General features: G+C 34.8%; 1 protein-coding gene across 1 annotated transcript; it reads right to left on the reverse strand.

The window, feature by feature from the left end:
• Window positions 1-7523: 7523 nt before the first annotated feature.
• LOC149530374 (protein IQ-DOMAIN 17-like) lies at window positions 7524-11245 on the reverse strand. Its single transcript, XM_089810234.1, has 5 exons — window positions 10557-11245; window positions 10172-10462; window positions 9837-10064; window positions 9436-9573; window positions 7524-8613 (listed from the first exon to the last, which is right to left on the reverse strand). Exons 1-5 carry the CDS (start codon window positions 10701-10703, stop codon window positions 7837-7839), a joined length of 1581 nt encoding a protein of 526 aa, XP_089666360.1. The 5' UTR covers window positions 10704-11245; the 3' UTR covers window positions 7524-7836.
• Between the last annotated feature and the right edge of the window lie 3375 nt (window positions 11246-14620).

A 14620-nucleotide genomic window follows, 5' to 3' on the forward strand; every position in this document is an offset into this window, starting at 1 on the left:
GCAATAATGAGGGAGAACGGTGAGGCCCATTATTGGGTAACAGGGCACCGTATTATAGTTTCTCCTCTTGTACTCAAAAAATGATGAGTTAATAAATGAACTATACTTTTGATTGACAAATCACTACCTTCTCAAAGGATTGATATAAGGAAATCCTAAGAAAAAATTATATATAAATGTGTACTAATGATTTTTTGTGGTTACAAGTTCACAATCAAGGAATTGCATAACATGTGTCTTCATCTATCTGCATTGTGTTTGCTTTGTGTCTTCATCTATCTACACCGTGTTTGCTTCGTGTTTTCATTTATTAAGATGTATATTTCATAAATCTTTTAGGACTTTTGTATGCAAATATGTTTGCATCTATGAAGGAGTTTGTGTATGAATGATTTTGCTTGAGGACAAGCAAATTCGAGTGGGGAGGACTGTGATATCCCCATTTCGGCTTATAAATGAACTAATAAATAAGTATTATACATAAAGAGTATACTATTAATAATCGATAATTTATATAAAATATTAAAATAATACTAAGATACAAATATAAATTGTTATATATTATATAATTATAAATATTAATTATACATACATACATATATATATATATATATATATATATATATATATATATATATATATATATATATATATATATAATTGCCATGCTATAAATAATTTATATATATACATATATATGTCTACTATTTTATGTACTATAGTATATGAAAATTATATCTATATTAAAATAATATTATTATAAATAATTAAAGTGATTCATATATAATATATAATAATATATAATATATAATAATATATAATATATAATCATATATAATTAATTTAATAAAAAGACACAACCCTATGAAATATATATATATATATATATATATATATATATATATATATATATATATATATATATATATATATATATATATATATATATATATATATATATAATTTCAAACATTAAAGAGGATATCATACGGAGTATTATCAAATTTATACAATTCATAAGAGAAATATCTAATGTCCTGAAACAGGACATTACATGGGCTAGCTAGGATTGAGTTGGATCTTGAGGGATCTTGTAGAACTCTTTTTGTAATTTTGTTGTAGTTGGCCCTAACCCAAAAGGCCTTACAACTGGGCATATTGCATGTAGACAATTATTTTATAAATAAAAAGTTGTGATTTGGTATCAGATCTTTTATTTGTCTTACTTTGTTGTTGTGTTTCCACTATGTGGTTATTTGCTAGGGGCTAGGACATCTCCTTTGGGGATTCTCCAGCCTTGCACTGTGTCGGGTGGTATCAGAGCGAAGGTTGTTCCTAAGCGTGTAGATAGATTGTTGAAGTTGAGGAAGTTTACACCAAGACTTGGGTTGGAGAAGTAGATCTAAGAAGATCTTGATCTGGTGGTGGATTTTCTTTTTGGAGTCCTAGATCTCTTGGTTGCGAGGAGGAAAATAATGGTTCTGACTTCATGCGAATTGTAGAGGCTTGCAAATGGATCGACGAATGTAGAGATGGAAGGTTGATCTTGTTGAGGCATGATTTTAGAGAGTTTGTGGATTGTAGATCTATGGGCCTAGACTTATGATTTGGTTCTTGATTGTTCATGCGAGATTGTAGGTTGCGCTCTAACTTGTAAACAATTTGGTTATCACAAGGAGTGTGGGAAGAATTTGTTATAGAGGGTTTGCAAAGATCTTGGGAGATGACTCTAAGAGGATTGGACCCTAAGATGATTGTGAATCTCTGTGATGTGGTGGAGAGGAGGTTTCTGAGATGTCTACACGGTTTGAAGCTAGTTTGGTTGATCAAGCTAAGGAGTTGTCTGCTCGGCTTGAAGCTAGTTCATCTTATCAAGTTAAGGATGGAATAAGGAAGGAATTATATAGATGTTTGTGGAGTTGGAGTCTACCAATCCATAAGAGGTTAGAATACTTGTTCGAGAGAGAAGATGGCATGGCAAGGTCAAGGTGGAAGAGGTTAGTTTTGTTAATCAGTTTGTGGAGTCTAAACAAAACCTGCAGAGAAACTTGAGGTTGTTGCTAAGGATATTCCTAATCTTGTTGATGTTAGGATGGAGATTGCAGAGCACTCATTCATGGATGATCTAGTTGTTGTTGGTGATGAGTTGTATGTTGCAGAGCATCTTGTTGTAAGCAATGAGATTGTTGGTGTTATGAGTTTGGCATGTGTTGATGGAGATCTACATATTGTTGTTGATGTGGAGTTTGTTGCTACTAGTGTGGATTTGCTAGTTGTTGTTGTGGATGAAGAATTGTTGATGAAGCATTACATTCAGTTTGTTCTTGGGAGTGAGCATGTTGATTGGATGGTTGAGATTTTGGTATTTGAAAAAATGATGCAGATGTGGATGATTTGCATGTTGGTTTTCTTGTCCCTATTGGAGTGGAAGCCTTTGGTGAAGATGAAGATGGTTGTTGATCTTTTATTGGGCATCAAAGTGTGGGACACACTTTTCTATTTACCTAGGGAGTCTGATGCAAGAGCATCTTGGGTTTGCTCGGTGACTACTTTGGAGTTCATGGGAGGAGGCTTAGTAGTTGCTTTGGAGGGTGCTTGGACTAGTACTCAGTCGAAGAAGGACTGGTGCTCAGCATGCTCTGGGAGCTCAACATGGTCTATGGAGCTTGGCATGGTCTGGGAGTTTGGCATGGTCTATTGTGCTCGACATGTATTGGGAGTTCAGCGATGCTTGGGAGTTTGTTGTCACTTGGCAATCTGTCGGTGCCAACTGGAGTTCTTGTTGCATTTAATGCATGTAGCATGTTATCATGTCGTGGATCGATCTGGGAGTTTGTGTGGACCTATTTGTGGTCTTGGTTATCTCTCCTATGTGCATTTAAATTTGTATTGTAAATTTGGGGCTTGTCCTAAGTATTTTGTGTGGTTATTTCATATTAACTACAAGTTAACACGAGGGTTAACATTTTGTATTTAATGTTTGTTGTGAGCTGACTTGTGGCTTAAATATGCATTTAATGCAAGGGGTTTATTTAATTTATAATCGCTAGGTTGTCTTGTGGCTTAGTTGGGTATAAGTAGGGGGCCTTGTGGAGTCTTTTAGTCATTCATTCATGGAGTGATTCATTCATTTTGGAGGAGTGAGTCTGGAGAGTAGCTAAAGGGCAAGTTTTCCTGATTTTGTAGACATAGCATCGAATGTAAGGCAATTTACAGGAGGATTGTAGTGGAGTTGTGCATTTGTGAGAAGAGCTAGTGGCTACAGTTTAGAAACAAGGAGGTTTCCTAGTGGCTTGCGAGCACAAGTTGAGATTTTGGAGGTTTCTATCAGATGTCTATTATGTTACATATCTGGACTAGCTAGGATTGAGTTGGATCTTGAGGGATCTTGCAAAACTATTTTTGTAATTTTGTTGTAGTTGGCCCTAACCCAGAAGACCTTACACCCAGGCATATTGGTAAACAATTATTTTATAAGTAAAGAGTTGTGATTTGGTATCAGATCTTGCATTTGTCTTACTTTGTTATTGTGTTTTCGTTGTGTGGTTATTTGTTGGGGGCTATGACATCTCCTTTGGGGATTCTCTAGCCTTGCACTACGTTAGTCCAACACAATTTCTCTCATCACACTCTTAATTGCCTTCTCTACTAGTACGTAGTGGTGTGCTAAAGTCATTATCGGTTCAGATGACTAGACGAATGCCAGATGGGAAGCTACGTTCACTAGCCCACTGTTGATCAATGTTGACACCATTGTTGATCGTTCCTTGGGTTTGTTGCATAGTAGTAGAAATACATTCCAATCAATGTGCCCTAACTTGGTATCTCAAATCTCTGAGTGTTTTACCTTCGAATCTAGATTTCTTCGGTGTTCCATGATATTTAAAAGCCATCGGTTTGGGTGTGATCTTTACAGGCATAGAAGAAGATGGTGTCATTTTATATGCACAAAAGATAGATGTTAGTATATTATTAATAAGAAAACAAAAGATGCTCTTACATACACAATTGAACTAGCAAAAACTTATCAAATTGGAAGAAACTGACAAAAAGGGCCTATAGGCCTAAAATGTGCACATGCACAACTTGTGCACTAGGCATGCCTACATATGTGCACTGCGCGCATCTTGTTTCCATGTCTTCTTTTGAAAAATGCATTGCACATGTTGCACACATACATGTGCACGTGTGCGCAACATGCACAGTTTGATGTGTGTGTGCAGGTTCATTTTTTACACTTGTTTCTTTGCACAAAATGTGCACCATATAGGTGGTGCAAGTGCGCATGTGGGAGTCACCTTAGAAAGTTTGAAGATCGAAAAGCTTCAAGGTGCAATGATGTGGACGTACAGATGTGAGGAAGTGCGCAGGTGTGACTTCTAGAGTTTATCAAAATGCAAAGTGATTTAAGAAGAGGGGGGTTCTTGCTTTTATAGGCACGGGGAGTCAGTGGATGCACTTAGCGCACCTCTAAAGGTGCGCACATGTGCATGTGTGCACTTTGGGGGTTTCAAGCATTGTGGACACACATAGCACACCTTTGATGGGTGCACATGTGCACAAGGTACGCATATGCACATTTTTTTACTTATTGAGAAAAATTTGCCCTCCTGACCAACTGGTTTTTTTCGAGATCGCCCGACCAAACATCCTAAACATACCTAGACCTAGAGGGAGACTTTATTCACCAAGGCACCTGAATGGGTGCCTTGTTCTAGAGAATGGGATCCCTCGCCCTAAAAGCAAAGAGGGGGGACCCAATTTGAACTCAAAATGAGCATGTTGTGGAGGCACAACACGTATTAAGATGTATATAAGCATTATGAAAACACTTTTAAGGAGGATGGTTTAAACAACCTCTTTAAGGAGGCAACTCTTGACAAGTTAGAAAACTTCTTGATCAAGATTCATATTAGAAGAGTAGCCATAAAAAGAAATATAAAAACGTGGTAATGTTGACTTTTGATCCCTTAGACCTTTAAGGTTCATGTCTGTCATTAAAATCCATTCACTCTTTCATTCATCTAATTAATCTTGTACTCCATTAGATTGACCTAAATCTAAACAATAAAAGTGAATGCTTCAACATAGGTGGCAATATTGAACATGGTAAATGTAAAATATATGTATCAATAAAAAGTGGAAAAAGACAACTATGAGGAAGACAAATCTTAAAGTATAAGAGATATATAAACAAAGATGTGGTTCACACTAAGCAACGCTCAATTAGACTATACAACATATGAGGATACCTATAAGATATATGAAAACACTAAATGAAGGAGGATTAGATAAACAAATACTTTGAGGAGACAACAATTGACACTTTAGTAAACTTCTAGGTTAAGATAATCAAAACAAGCTCTTTGAGGAGAGATAACACTTGACAAGTTAGGAAACTTCTTGATCAAGATTCATAATAGAGGCGCCGCCATAAAAGGAAATAGAAAAACATGCTAATGCTGACTTTTGATTCCTTAGGCCATTTGGGCTCATGGCTCTCGATAAAAATCTATTCACTCACTCCATCTAATCAATCTTGTAGACCATTAGATTGACCTAAATGTAAACAATAAGAATGAATTTTTCAACATAGATGGTAATATAGAACAAGATAGATGTAAAATGTAAGCATTACTTAAAAATGGTAAAAAATAACTATGAATAAGACAAATTTGAATGTATAAAAGATATATAAATGAAGATGTGGTTCAAATCAAGTGAGACTTCAGCAAAGTGTACAAAAGATGAGGATATATTTAAGCATTATGAAAACACTGTGTAGGATAGTCTAAACAAGTTCTTTGGGGAGATAATACTTGACAATTTCTTGATCCATATAGTCTTATGACTTTTGTAAAAATCCATTCATTCATCTAATCAATCTTGTACCCCATCAAATTGACCTAAATGTAAACAATAAGAACAAATACTTTGACATAGGTGGCAATATAGAACAAAATAAATGTACAATACCAGTGTTAATAAAAATTATAAACGGACAAATATAAAAGAAGATGCAATTGAACCCAATTGACACTTAATAGAGTCTACAACACATGAAGACATCTATAAGCATTATGAAAATATTTTGTCGTAAGTAAAGTCTAAATGAGCTCTTTGAGGAGACAACAAATTAGCAAACTTCTTGATCAAGATAGTCTAAACAAGCTCTTTTAAGGTGACTACTTGGCAAACAAATTTCTTAATCAAGATTTCATAATATAAGAACCATATATAGAAGAATATAAAAACATGGTATTGTTGACTTTTGGATCCCTTTAATTTGTTTGTGTTGTTTGCGCCTCTTATTAAATCCATTCACACATTTATTCATCTAATCAATCATGTGTACCATTAGATTGACCTAAATATAAATTATAAATTATACGAATGAATGCATCAAAATAGGTGGCAAGCAATAAAGAACACAATAAATATAAAATATAAGTACCCAACAAATTTTTATTTTTTTTAAAACCATGAATAAGACAAATCTGAATTTATAAAAGATAAACAAAATCAAGATGAGCAAAATATGAGAGAACAAACCTTAACATTAAAACATACCATCTGACGGAATATTAATCCATTTACTTTACCTCAGAATGGTCCCATAACTAAACTAAATGCAAGAAACACAAAATTTCACCACTACGATAATAAGAATAATATTAATAATATTACAATAATAAGAATTATTATAATTATTATTATTATTATAAAAGTTTTTATGCATCCATGAAGCACCACCATGTGAAATTGGAATGATCCCAGGTACAGATATGTATTTTCCATTGGGCGTTTACATTTAAGGTCCGTTCGGTTCTTGAAAGATGACAGGAATTGGCTTTTTCAAAATCTGGATCTAAAAATTTGTGCATTTGTTTCAAAATTTGCAAAATGGAATTAGCATAGAGGACTTTCAATTTTACCTCAAAACCAAGTTTTCCAACTTCTTTAAAAAAGTAGAAATTGAAAATCAAAACCTGATTTTGTTTTCTAAGAAGTGTAAAAACAATAGATTGAACTACTTTTTAAAATTTGCCTTTAATTCCAAGCTTACACATAAAAATGTGTCTTCACGTGCATCTTCCGAGTCTTTCAGTAAAATCTCAAAAATCAGAATGAAAGATCTACAAAAACCTTGATTTGGCTAAACTAAATTTGTAAAAAGTTTTCTAAATTCCATGAACCAAACGGCCGCCCTTACATATTTTCATTGCGTATTTTCATGAAGTTAAATTTCAGTCGGGCAATTTTGTATAAATCCAAAGTCCGTTCAGGTAAGTTGTAGGATAAAATGCAGCACTAAAATTGCGTGTATTTTAGGTTTTAAAAGTACAGTCTGCGCAAGTATCCAGAACCTTTTATGGAACGGTAACATGGTCATTAAATGCAACTTAAATTCTGGAGTGTACAATCTGCAGATTTTGACCTAACGTTCTGCAAAGAACAAAGACTTGGAAGAAATAATCCAGGTAAGATAAATTAAAAAATTATCCAGAGAAGATGAAGACTGGTGAACACCTCCAAGTAGAATGACAAGTGAATTCAACCTTACTACTTACAAAGAGAAAATTTCCTAGAATTGCAGTTTACAGACTGATGCTCAGCGCCTAATACTTCAAACTGAAGCCACAAAAACAATGGTGTAAATGTCTTAATGGAGAGTGCAAAAGATGGTACAGATTTTTTTTGATAGTTTCACTAGAATTGCAGGTTACAGACTGGTGGTCAGCGACAAATACATTAAAACTCAAATAACAACAACAATGGTGTTAAAGCCTGAATACAACGATGGTGCAAAAGCCTGAATGGGCATTTGCCCGTTGATCATCTTAGCCACTTCCTGATGTCACCACCAGAGGAGGGTGTAGTTTCATCCCCATTGTTACTTCCTGTGAAAGAGATACTTGATCTCTCAATCCTGATAGGACCAGGAATTCCCCTGAGACTCGGGCTCTTTAAGCTAGGGCTCTTTTGGGGCATGGTGGAGCTAGCAACTGAGCTGGTGTCCACGGCGGGAAATGACAATCTTTTCTTCACAGAACTCCTTCGCTCCTTCTCGGGAGTCCCTGGCCTCTGTCTGGGTGCACTCTGTGAACGAGCTTTGGCCCTTGCAGACTCGGTGGCAGCCATGTAATTAGGCACCGCAGGGCTGCTGAAATCATCAATTATGCTGCTGCGCTTTGAACCAAGCCTTGTACCACTGGACAAGCTGGGGGTGTGCTGTTCTTCGTAGTAGTTGGAATGTCTGCCACATGATTTGGGGCTTGCTGAGCGAAGAAGAGCGTGCGCAGAAATCTTTGCAGGGGAGTGATGAGATCTTCGGGCAGGGGATGCCCGGCATGAGTAGTGGTGATCTGGATCATGGAGAGTTGGAGTTTGTGAATGGTGGCGGGATCTCTGTATGCAGTAGGAGCTGCCCGTATCCACTTCTACGGTCTTGATGGCTACTTCGTCCACACTTTTGCTGTCCTTGTCCAGATTTCTGCTCTCCCATGGCTTCGCAGCCATCCAGCGCTCAAGCCAACTCCAACCCCAGTGCCCTTTCTCGCTTTCACCGTCTGAAACAGCCGATGATCCGTGCCTCGGGCTACATTTCCTCAGCTAATGGCAAATATACAAGATTAGGAAAAGAAACAAATCTATTTCAGGCAGTCAAATAAGTAATAGTTTTGCCAACTTTATAATTCAATTTCGTTCAAGATCCTCCCAGAATTGTTGAAACCAAAAATGTCTACTTGCAGCATCTAGCACAAGTAACATTGTCTCTTGCAAATTTCCAATCAACACCGAGGATTTCGAACTACAAACTAATTTCTTCCCCAAAATATGTTGGCCAAAAAAGACTTGACTTGTGAAAATTAAATAAAGATGAAAACCATCTCTTTTCAAGCGCCTACAGAACAATACTATACAATACATTCAAGACCAATTTATGAAAGAATAAATCTGTTCATCTATAAATTTATAGAACATAAAAATAATGGAGATTGCTTTGAAAAGTTATTTTTCAAGTAATCAGATGTCCACAATGTATCATATAATTGATTGGCTGCAAAAATTTTCTCTGGCACTCTACTTCATTTTGATGACTTCATCTTGATGATAGATAACTGTGTGATCCAAAACGTCATTTGATCATAGATCAGTGTCTGATCCCAAACGTTGATGATAAAAATATGCACACGATCAATTCAAGAAAAGTATGCACAAGTTAGCACTCTCTGTAAGCTTTTTAATCCGTCATGAATGAGTCCAAACACAAAAGCGCGGCAAACCAATGTATACGCCGACTTCAGATTAGAGGTTCTGATCTTCTTCTTTTTTAAGTTTTTTTTACTCAAAACATTGTTGTATGTTCTTATAACACCAAGAAATTCAATGTTGTCCCAGTTCATGGAATAGCAGAGGTTCGAAATGGCATACCTGATGAGAAAATGCATATGCCAAGGCTCTCTCACGCTTCGCAGCAGCTTCTTGTTTGCTCTGTGTCTTTGCTCTAATTTCCTCCACGGTGTGCACACGGTCATCCCACTCTTCTTGAGTATGATCTCTGGATTGAGACTGCATCCACCAAATGTACACACATTCAAATGAAAAATAAACAATTTGAGAGAATCCTTAATTTGAACTAGGCGGAATGAGCTTGCATTCCAGAGAATTTACGCATTAGAAACAAAATAAACAATTTGAAAGAAACCCTCAAAAAATTCAAGTAGCAGAGGAAACAATTTCTACAAGAGGACTTTCCCTGAAACAAGATTTTTTTTACACTCGTGTCCTAAAACATTTCCTTAACAAAAGTTCTGAAATGTTGAAGAACTAACCAATGAATTTCTTTCAATGGCGTCCCGCTGCCTTCTCTCCCAGTATTGCCGTTGGACCGACTGGGTTTCGTCAGCGAGGAGGAGACGGCGATCTCGCACACGAGCCTGAACTCTCACAAGAGCTTGCATACACCGTAACGTAGCATTTGTTTGCTTCCTCACATTATAACCTCTTACCAGAGCCTGAAGCCTCACAAGCCCTTTCAGAGCACGCAAAGCCCGCCTCGCCTGAATTCACAAAAGCATAAAACTGATTTCAGCAATGGATCCTGGAAATGACAATAATTTCAACCTGGAAGAAAAAAACTTAGATCTCTAGTAGTTCTAATACTAACCAGGTATCCCCTGAAGGAAGTTTGTATCCTGATGGCCGCCATTGTCTGGACTGGATCTGTTTCCTGAGAAATTGAAGGCCTTGTGAGCCGCACAACTTCAACGGCAGCCTGAGCAGAGACCACTGCAGCTTCTGCCGCAGCTGCAGACGCCAACGCCACAGCAATGGCGTGCTTCTCACCACTACCACCCACGTCCTCCTTATTCTCAACTTCATTCCCCTTTTCATGATGCTCCTCACACTGTGACGATTTCCCAAACACCCATTTGCGCTTCTCTTTGGGGCTCTTTTTCTGCACACAATAAACTTCAAATCATTAGCCAATACATCCATCTCAAAGATCAAAAAAATGCAGAGTTCCCAAGTTAAAAAAAGCACCCAAATACCTTTTCTCCCTTTACCACACCGAGTTCTTCTCCTCTAGCTCTGGAAGGGGAACGGTACCTTATGTTTTTCTTCGATTCGGAGTCTTTGGAAGGAGATCCAAATGCCCTCTTCACGGCTCTAAGCCAGGAACTCCCCTTCTTTCCCATCAATCTTTACTCCAACTGTCATTCAGCTGTATCTCTCCAACGGAACAAAGGAATTTACATAAGATTTCAGAAAAGAAGCTCAATAACATTCCTTGGCAGGCGGAAAACAATGATCCAAAGCGAATACTAGAAGAAGTTTGGTGGTCAATGAAGTTTCTTTCCACATACTCCGAGTCTGCATTAACTTTACCAATCTGTCTGCGGATGAGTCAGTTTTGGCAGGTGCGCTGCCGTCCACTAGTCAGTTAATGTACCATTATTTCTCGAGTTTCCGACTATTTTTAGGAGGTAAATTGTGTTTTGGGGCGCGCATCCGCACTATGCACATTTCTCAAGCAAAAGGCTCGTTGGTAATTGCACCAAAAAGCTGGGGAAAGCTTGCGAGTTTTAAAATGGAGCCTGGAGATTGTTAAATTCTTGGGAGTAATGAGTGGAACATGTTATATCCGTTACGCACTGTAAACATTTGTCTCTTCTGATACGGAGCTAGCTGGAGTTCTAAGTCCGTTTATCCTCACTTCAATTCCCTGTGTTGATATGATGGCGCCAACTCTCTTTGTTTTCAATAAATGTTTTGAATTCCTTTTCACTGTTGATGTTAAGGGAAACGAAAGGGACTTTTACAGTTCATAGTTATTGCTATTTTTAGAAGTAGATGTGGTTATATTAATATAGAATTTTTTAAGCTACAAGTAAGGTGTACATATCTTTTACATTCATATGAATTTTTTTGGGACGGGTATTTATCTCCATCCAAAATGTACTAAAGACAAAATAAAGTCAATTTATTTTTTTCAAGATTCACAAAAGAGTAGTAATTTTTTTTCCAAATTTTTTGTTGTTTTTTACTACAAACTATAAAGATTATGAAGATCAAACACTGAAATTTTTTTTAAAATCCATTTTATTTTCGATTTTTTGAAAATTGGTCAATTATACAATTTGGATGGAGGATAGCCGCGTCGAATTTTTCCTATGTACATATCTTGTTTCATATAAGATTTAAACATATCATTTTTTTGTTTCAAGAGTTTAGGTTCCCTAACTTAGGTTGTTCCTCAAATACTCTATAGGATAATCAGTCCTCTCATCTTTCCATTCACCTCGTTTCTTAAACAAGATGATGATGAACTTCCCCATTTTTTAAGAGTCCCTCATCAAAAATACTATAATGGAGAACCAATTGTAAAGACATTGATTCCTTGTGATGCTTCCATAAGCATCACACTCCAAAATGAGGTGTTTTTCAAATATAAATAATTGTTCAAATACTTTTGATTCAATGATTCAATGGTAAAGTCTAGTTGTAAGTATCTACAACATTATAATCTTAATCTAATAGCTTCTAGTTTGGACTCTCTAAAAAAATTTCCATCAAACAATCTTATACAATTGGATTAAGAAGCAATTAGATTACATTCATATAGATTGTGGAAACTTAATGTCTATTATCTATATGATTTTAAGTTCAAATCATAATATTTAAAATAAACTAAATAAATAAATAGATTTATAGATTAATGTTAAGCATAGAATTGTTTAATAAGAAAGAGATCATTTATATTACAAGTCAAATTGTGATATTACTATCATGATTCAACTATGTAGTTTTGGAGAAGCACCAAGACTTCTCAAGAGGTCACCCATCCCAATACTACTCCACCTTGAGCTTGCATAGTTATCGAGTTTCCTACAGGGTTAAACTCACTCTGCTTGCAACTTCATTAGAAAACCCTTCTGCAAGTGTCGTGCATTATAAACCATTCATTAGAAAGCCTCTTTAGCTCATAAATTGATAAGTAGGAGATATTTTCAACGAGAAGTCAAATCATGACATTACTATTGCGATTCAACTATGTGGTTTTTTAAACAAACTTATTATTTTCTTTGTCAAAAAATGTCTATGGTTTGACTTTAATCCTCTATCTTAGAATTTTGAATTATTTATTTTGTCACTTTTATAGATGGTAATTTTGGTTATTTGTTTTCTGAATTTTAGATTCTATATGTTATTTAATAAATAAAGAATTACTTCAGCATAACACATGTAATGTGCATTAAAAGTAACATAAGAAATTAAAATGTTATTAAAAGTTCCTTATTTGCAAGATATGGTTGTCATTGAATTAAATTGTGTATAACACTTTTATATGACTTTCCATGATTCATAATCATGGATGAAGTGAGCCCAAAGAATCTTAGTAGGTTTGAAGTTGGGGCCTGGAATAGTAAAGGAAGAGAAAAGGATTCCAAGAGTGGAGAAGGTCAATAATACAAATGAAAATCAAAATTAAGGATTAAAAGAAATAAGTAACAATAACAATGAAAATCAATCAAAACATTAAAGAGAAGATGATACAAATATATACACACACGTATATACATACATGCATATAAAAGATGTGAACAAATCAAATAAAAGAAGAAAATAAAACTAAAGAATGATCATAATTACTAAAGTAATAATAACTAAATTTATATAAGAAAAGGAAGACTTGAAATCCTAGTCATAAATACATGTATAAGAAAAATGTTCAAAAACATAGTAGCAATTATAAAAATAATAATAAAATAAGAAGAAGAAAAATAAATAATTATTAAAAAAAGAAATACAAGAAATGCAATAAAAGAAAAGAAGTAGAAAGCACACAAAAAATAAATAGAACAAAATAAAATAAACCTTAACAATTTAATAAATATATAATTATAACTTCCTAGAACATATGTATGTAATATAAATATTCATATATAATAATATGATAGGAAAATAAGTGCATATAATAATAATATATATTGTACATAATAAAACAAAAGTAATATATAGGAAATGATATAAACATCTTATCACGTATTCACTATATTATACTAAAAATACAAACCAAAGTGCAGCTAAACAAAAATCAAAACAAGAAAATATAAACACACACACACACACACACACACACACACACACACACACACACACACACACACACACACACACACACAAATTTAAATATATTCATATAATACATGAATATACATGTATAATAACAATAACAATAACAATAATATGAATAAAAGATGTCTAATAATATATGTATTATATAAAATAAAATTAATAATAATATAAATATAAAATAAACAAGAGAGTTAAAGATGGGATAAGGCTAAGGAGAAGGTTCAATGAAAATGGGAAAAAATGATTAAAGAGACAAGGAAGAAGAAAGGACCAAGTAGAGAGAGGAAAGAAATAAACTAAAAAGGAGAATGCATTAGAGAAGGTAGTAAAATAAGAAAAAATGAAATAAAAGGAACATTATAGTATGAAAGAAGGAATAGGAGAGGGGAGAGGGAGGAGAGTAGAAGGAGTACCAAGATGAAGGAAAGAGATTGCTAGATCATGGGTTGGAGAAAGGGAAAGAAGAGTGAACCACAAGGAGGAGGAAGAAGATTAAGTGAGGTTGGATAAAAGTTGTTGTCATGAGGCACTAAGAGTCTATTCATCACTACAATTGAGGTTAATAGGGTGATTGTAGATTTCAATGGCTTCGTTGAGTTTTATTTTTCTTCTTTTAATGAGACTAGGGCGATATCTAAGAAAATATGGTGCTTGGTAGAAAAGGAGAGGTTAGTAAAGAGTTGATTTGAGAGTCTTCTCATGCTTAATGTCTACATTGTGTTCCTTTATTCTAGTATGAAATGAGTGTCAAATTACCTATATGAGGAGTTTTGCAAGAGAAAACAATCTTGTAGATGAGAATTGTATGCAAATTTTTGGTGTCACATATAATAATAAAACATTAATTTGAGCATTATGATCAATAACATGATACTGAACTAGATAAAAATATGAAATAATGACTGAAGAGTGTCTCATTACTCTCTAATCCTTAGGACCTACTAGATTTAGCTCACAAATAAAATAAGATTCATGA

Source organism: Cupressus sempervirens, chromosome 11 (assembly GCF_028749045.1).
Source record: "Cupressus sempervirens isolate cs-2001-9-10 chromosome 11, ASM2874904v1, whole genome shotgun sequence".
Taxonomy (NCBI): domain Eukaryota; kingdom Viridiplantae; phylum Streptophyta; class Pinopsida; order Cupressales; family Cupressaceae; genus Cupressus; species Cupressus sempervirens.

Coding starts and splice junctions, on each gene's coding strand:
- LOC149530374 (XM_089810234.1), bottom strand. CDS start 10,703: ATGGGAAAGAAGGGGAGTTCCTGGCTTAGAGCCGTGAAGAGGGCATTT. Junction 10,065..10,171: donor CTTCCTTCAGGGGATACCTG/GTTAGTATTAGA, acceptor TTGTGAATTCAG/GCGAGGCGGGCTTTGCGTGC. Junction 8,614..9,435: donor CATATGCATTTTCTCATCAG/GTATGCCATTTC, acceptor ATTTGCCATTAG/CTGAGGAAATGTAGCCCGAG.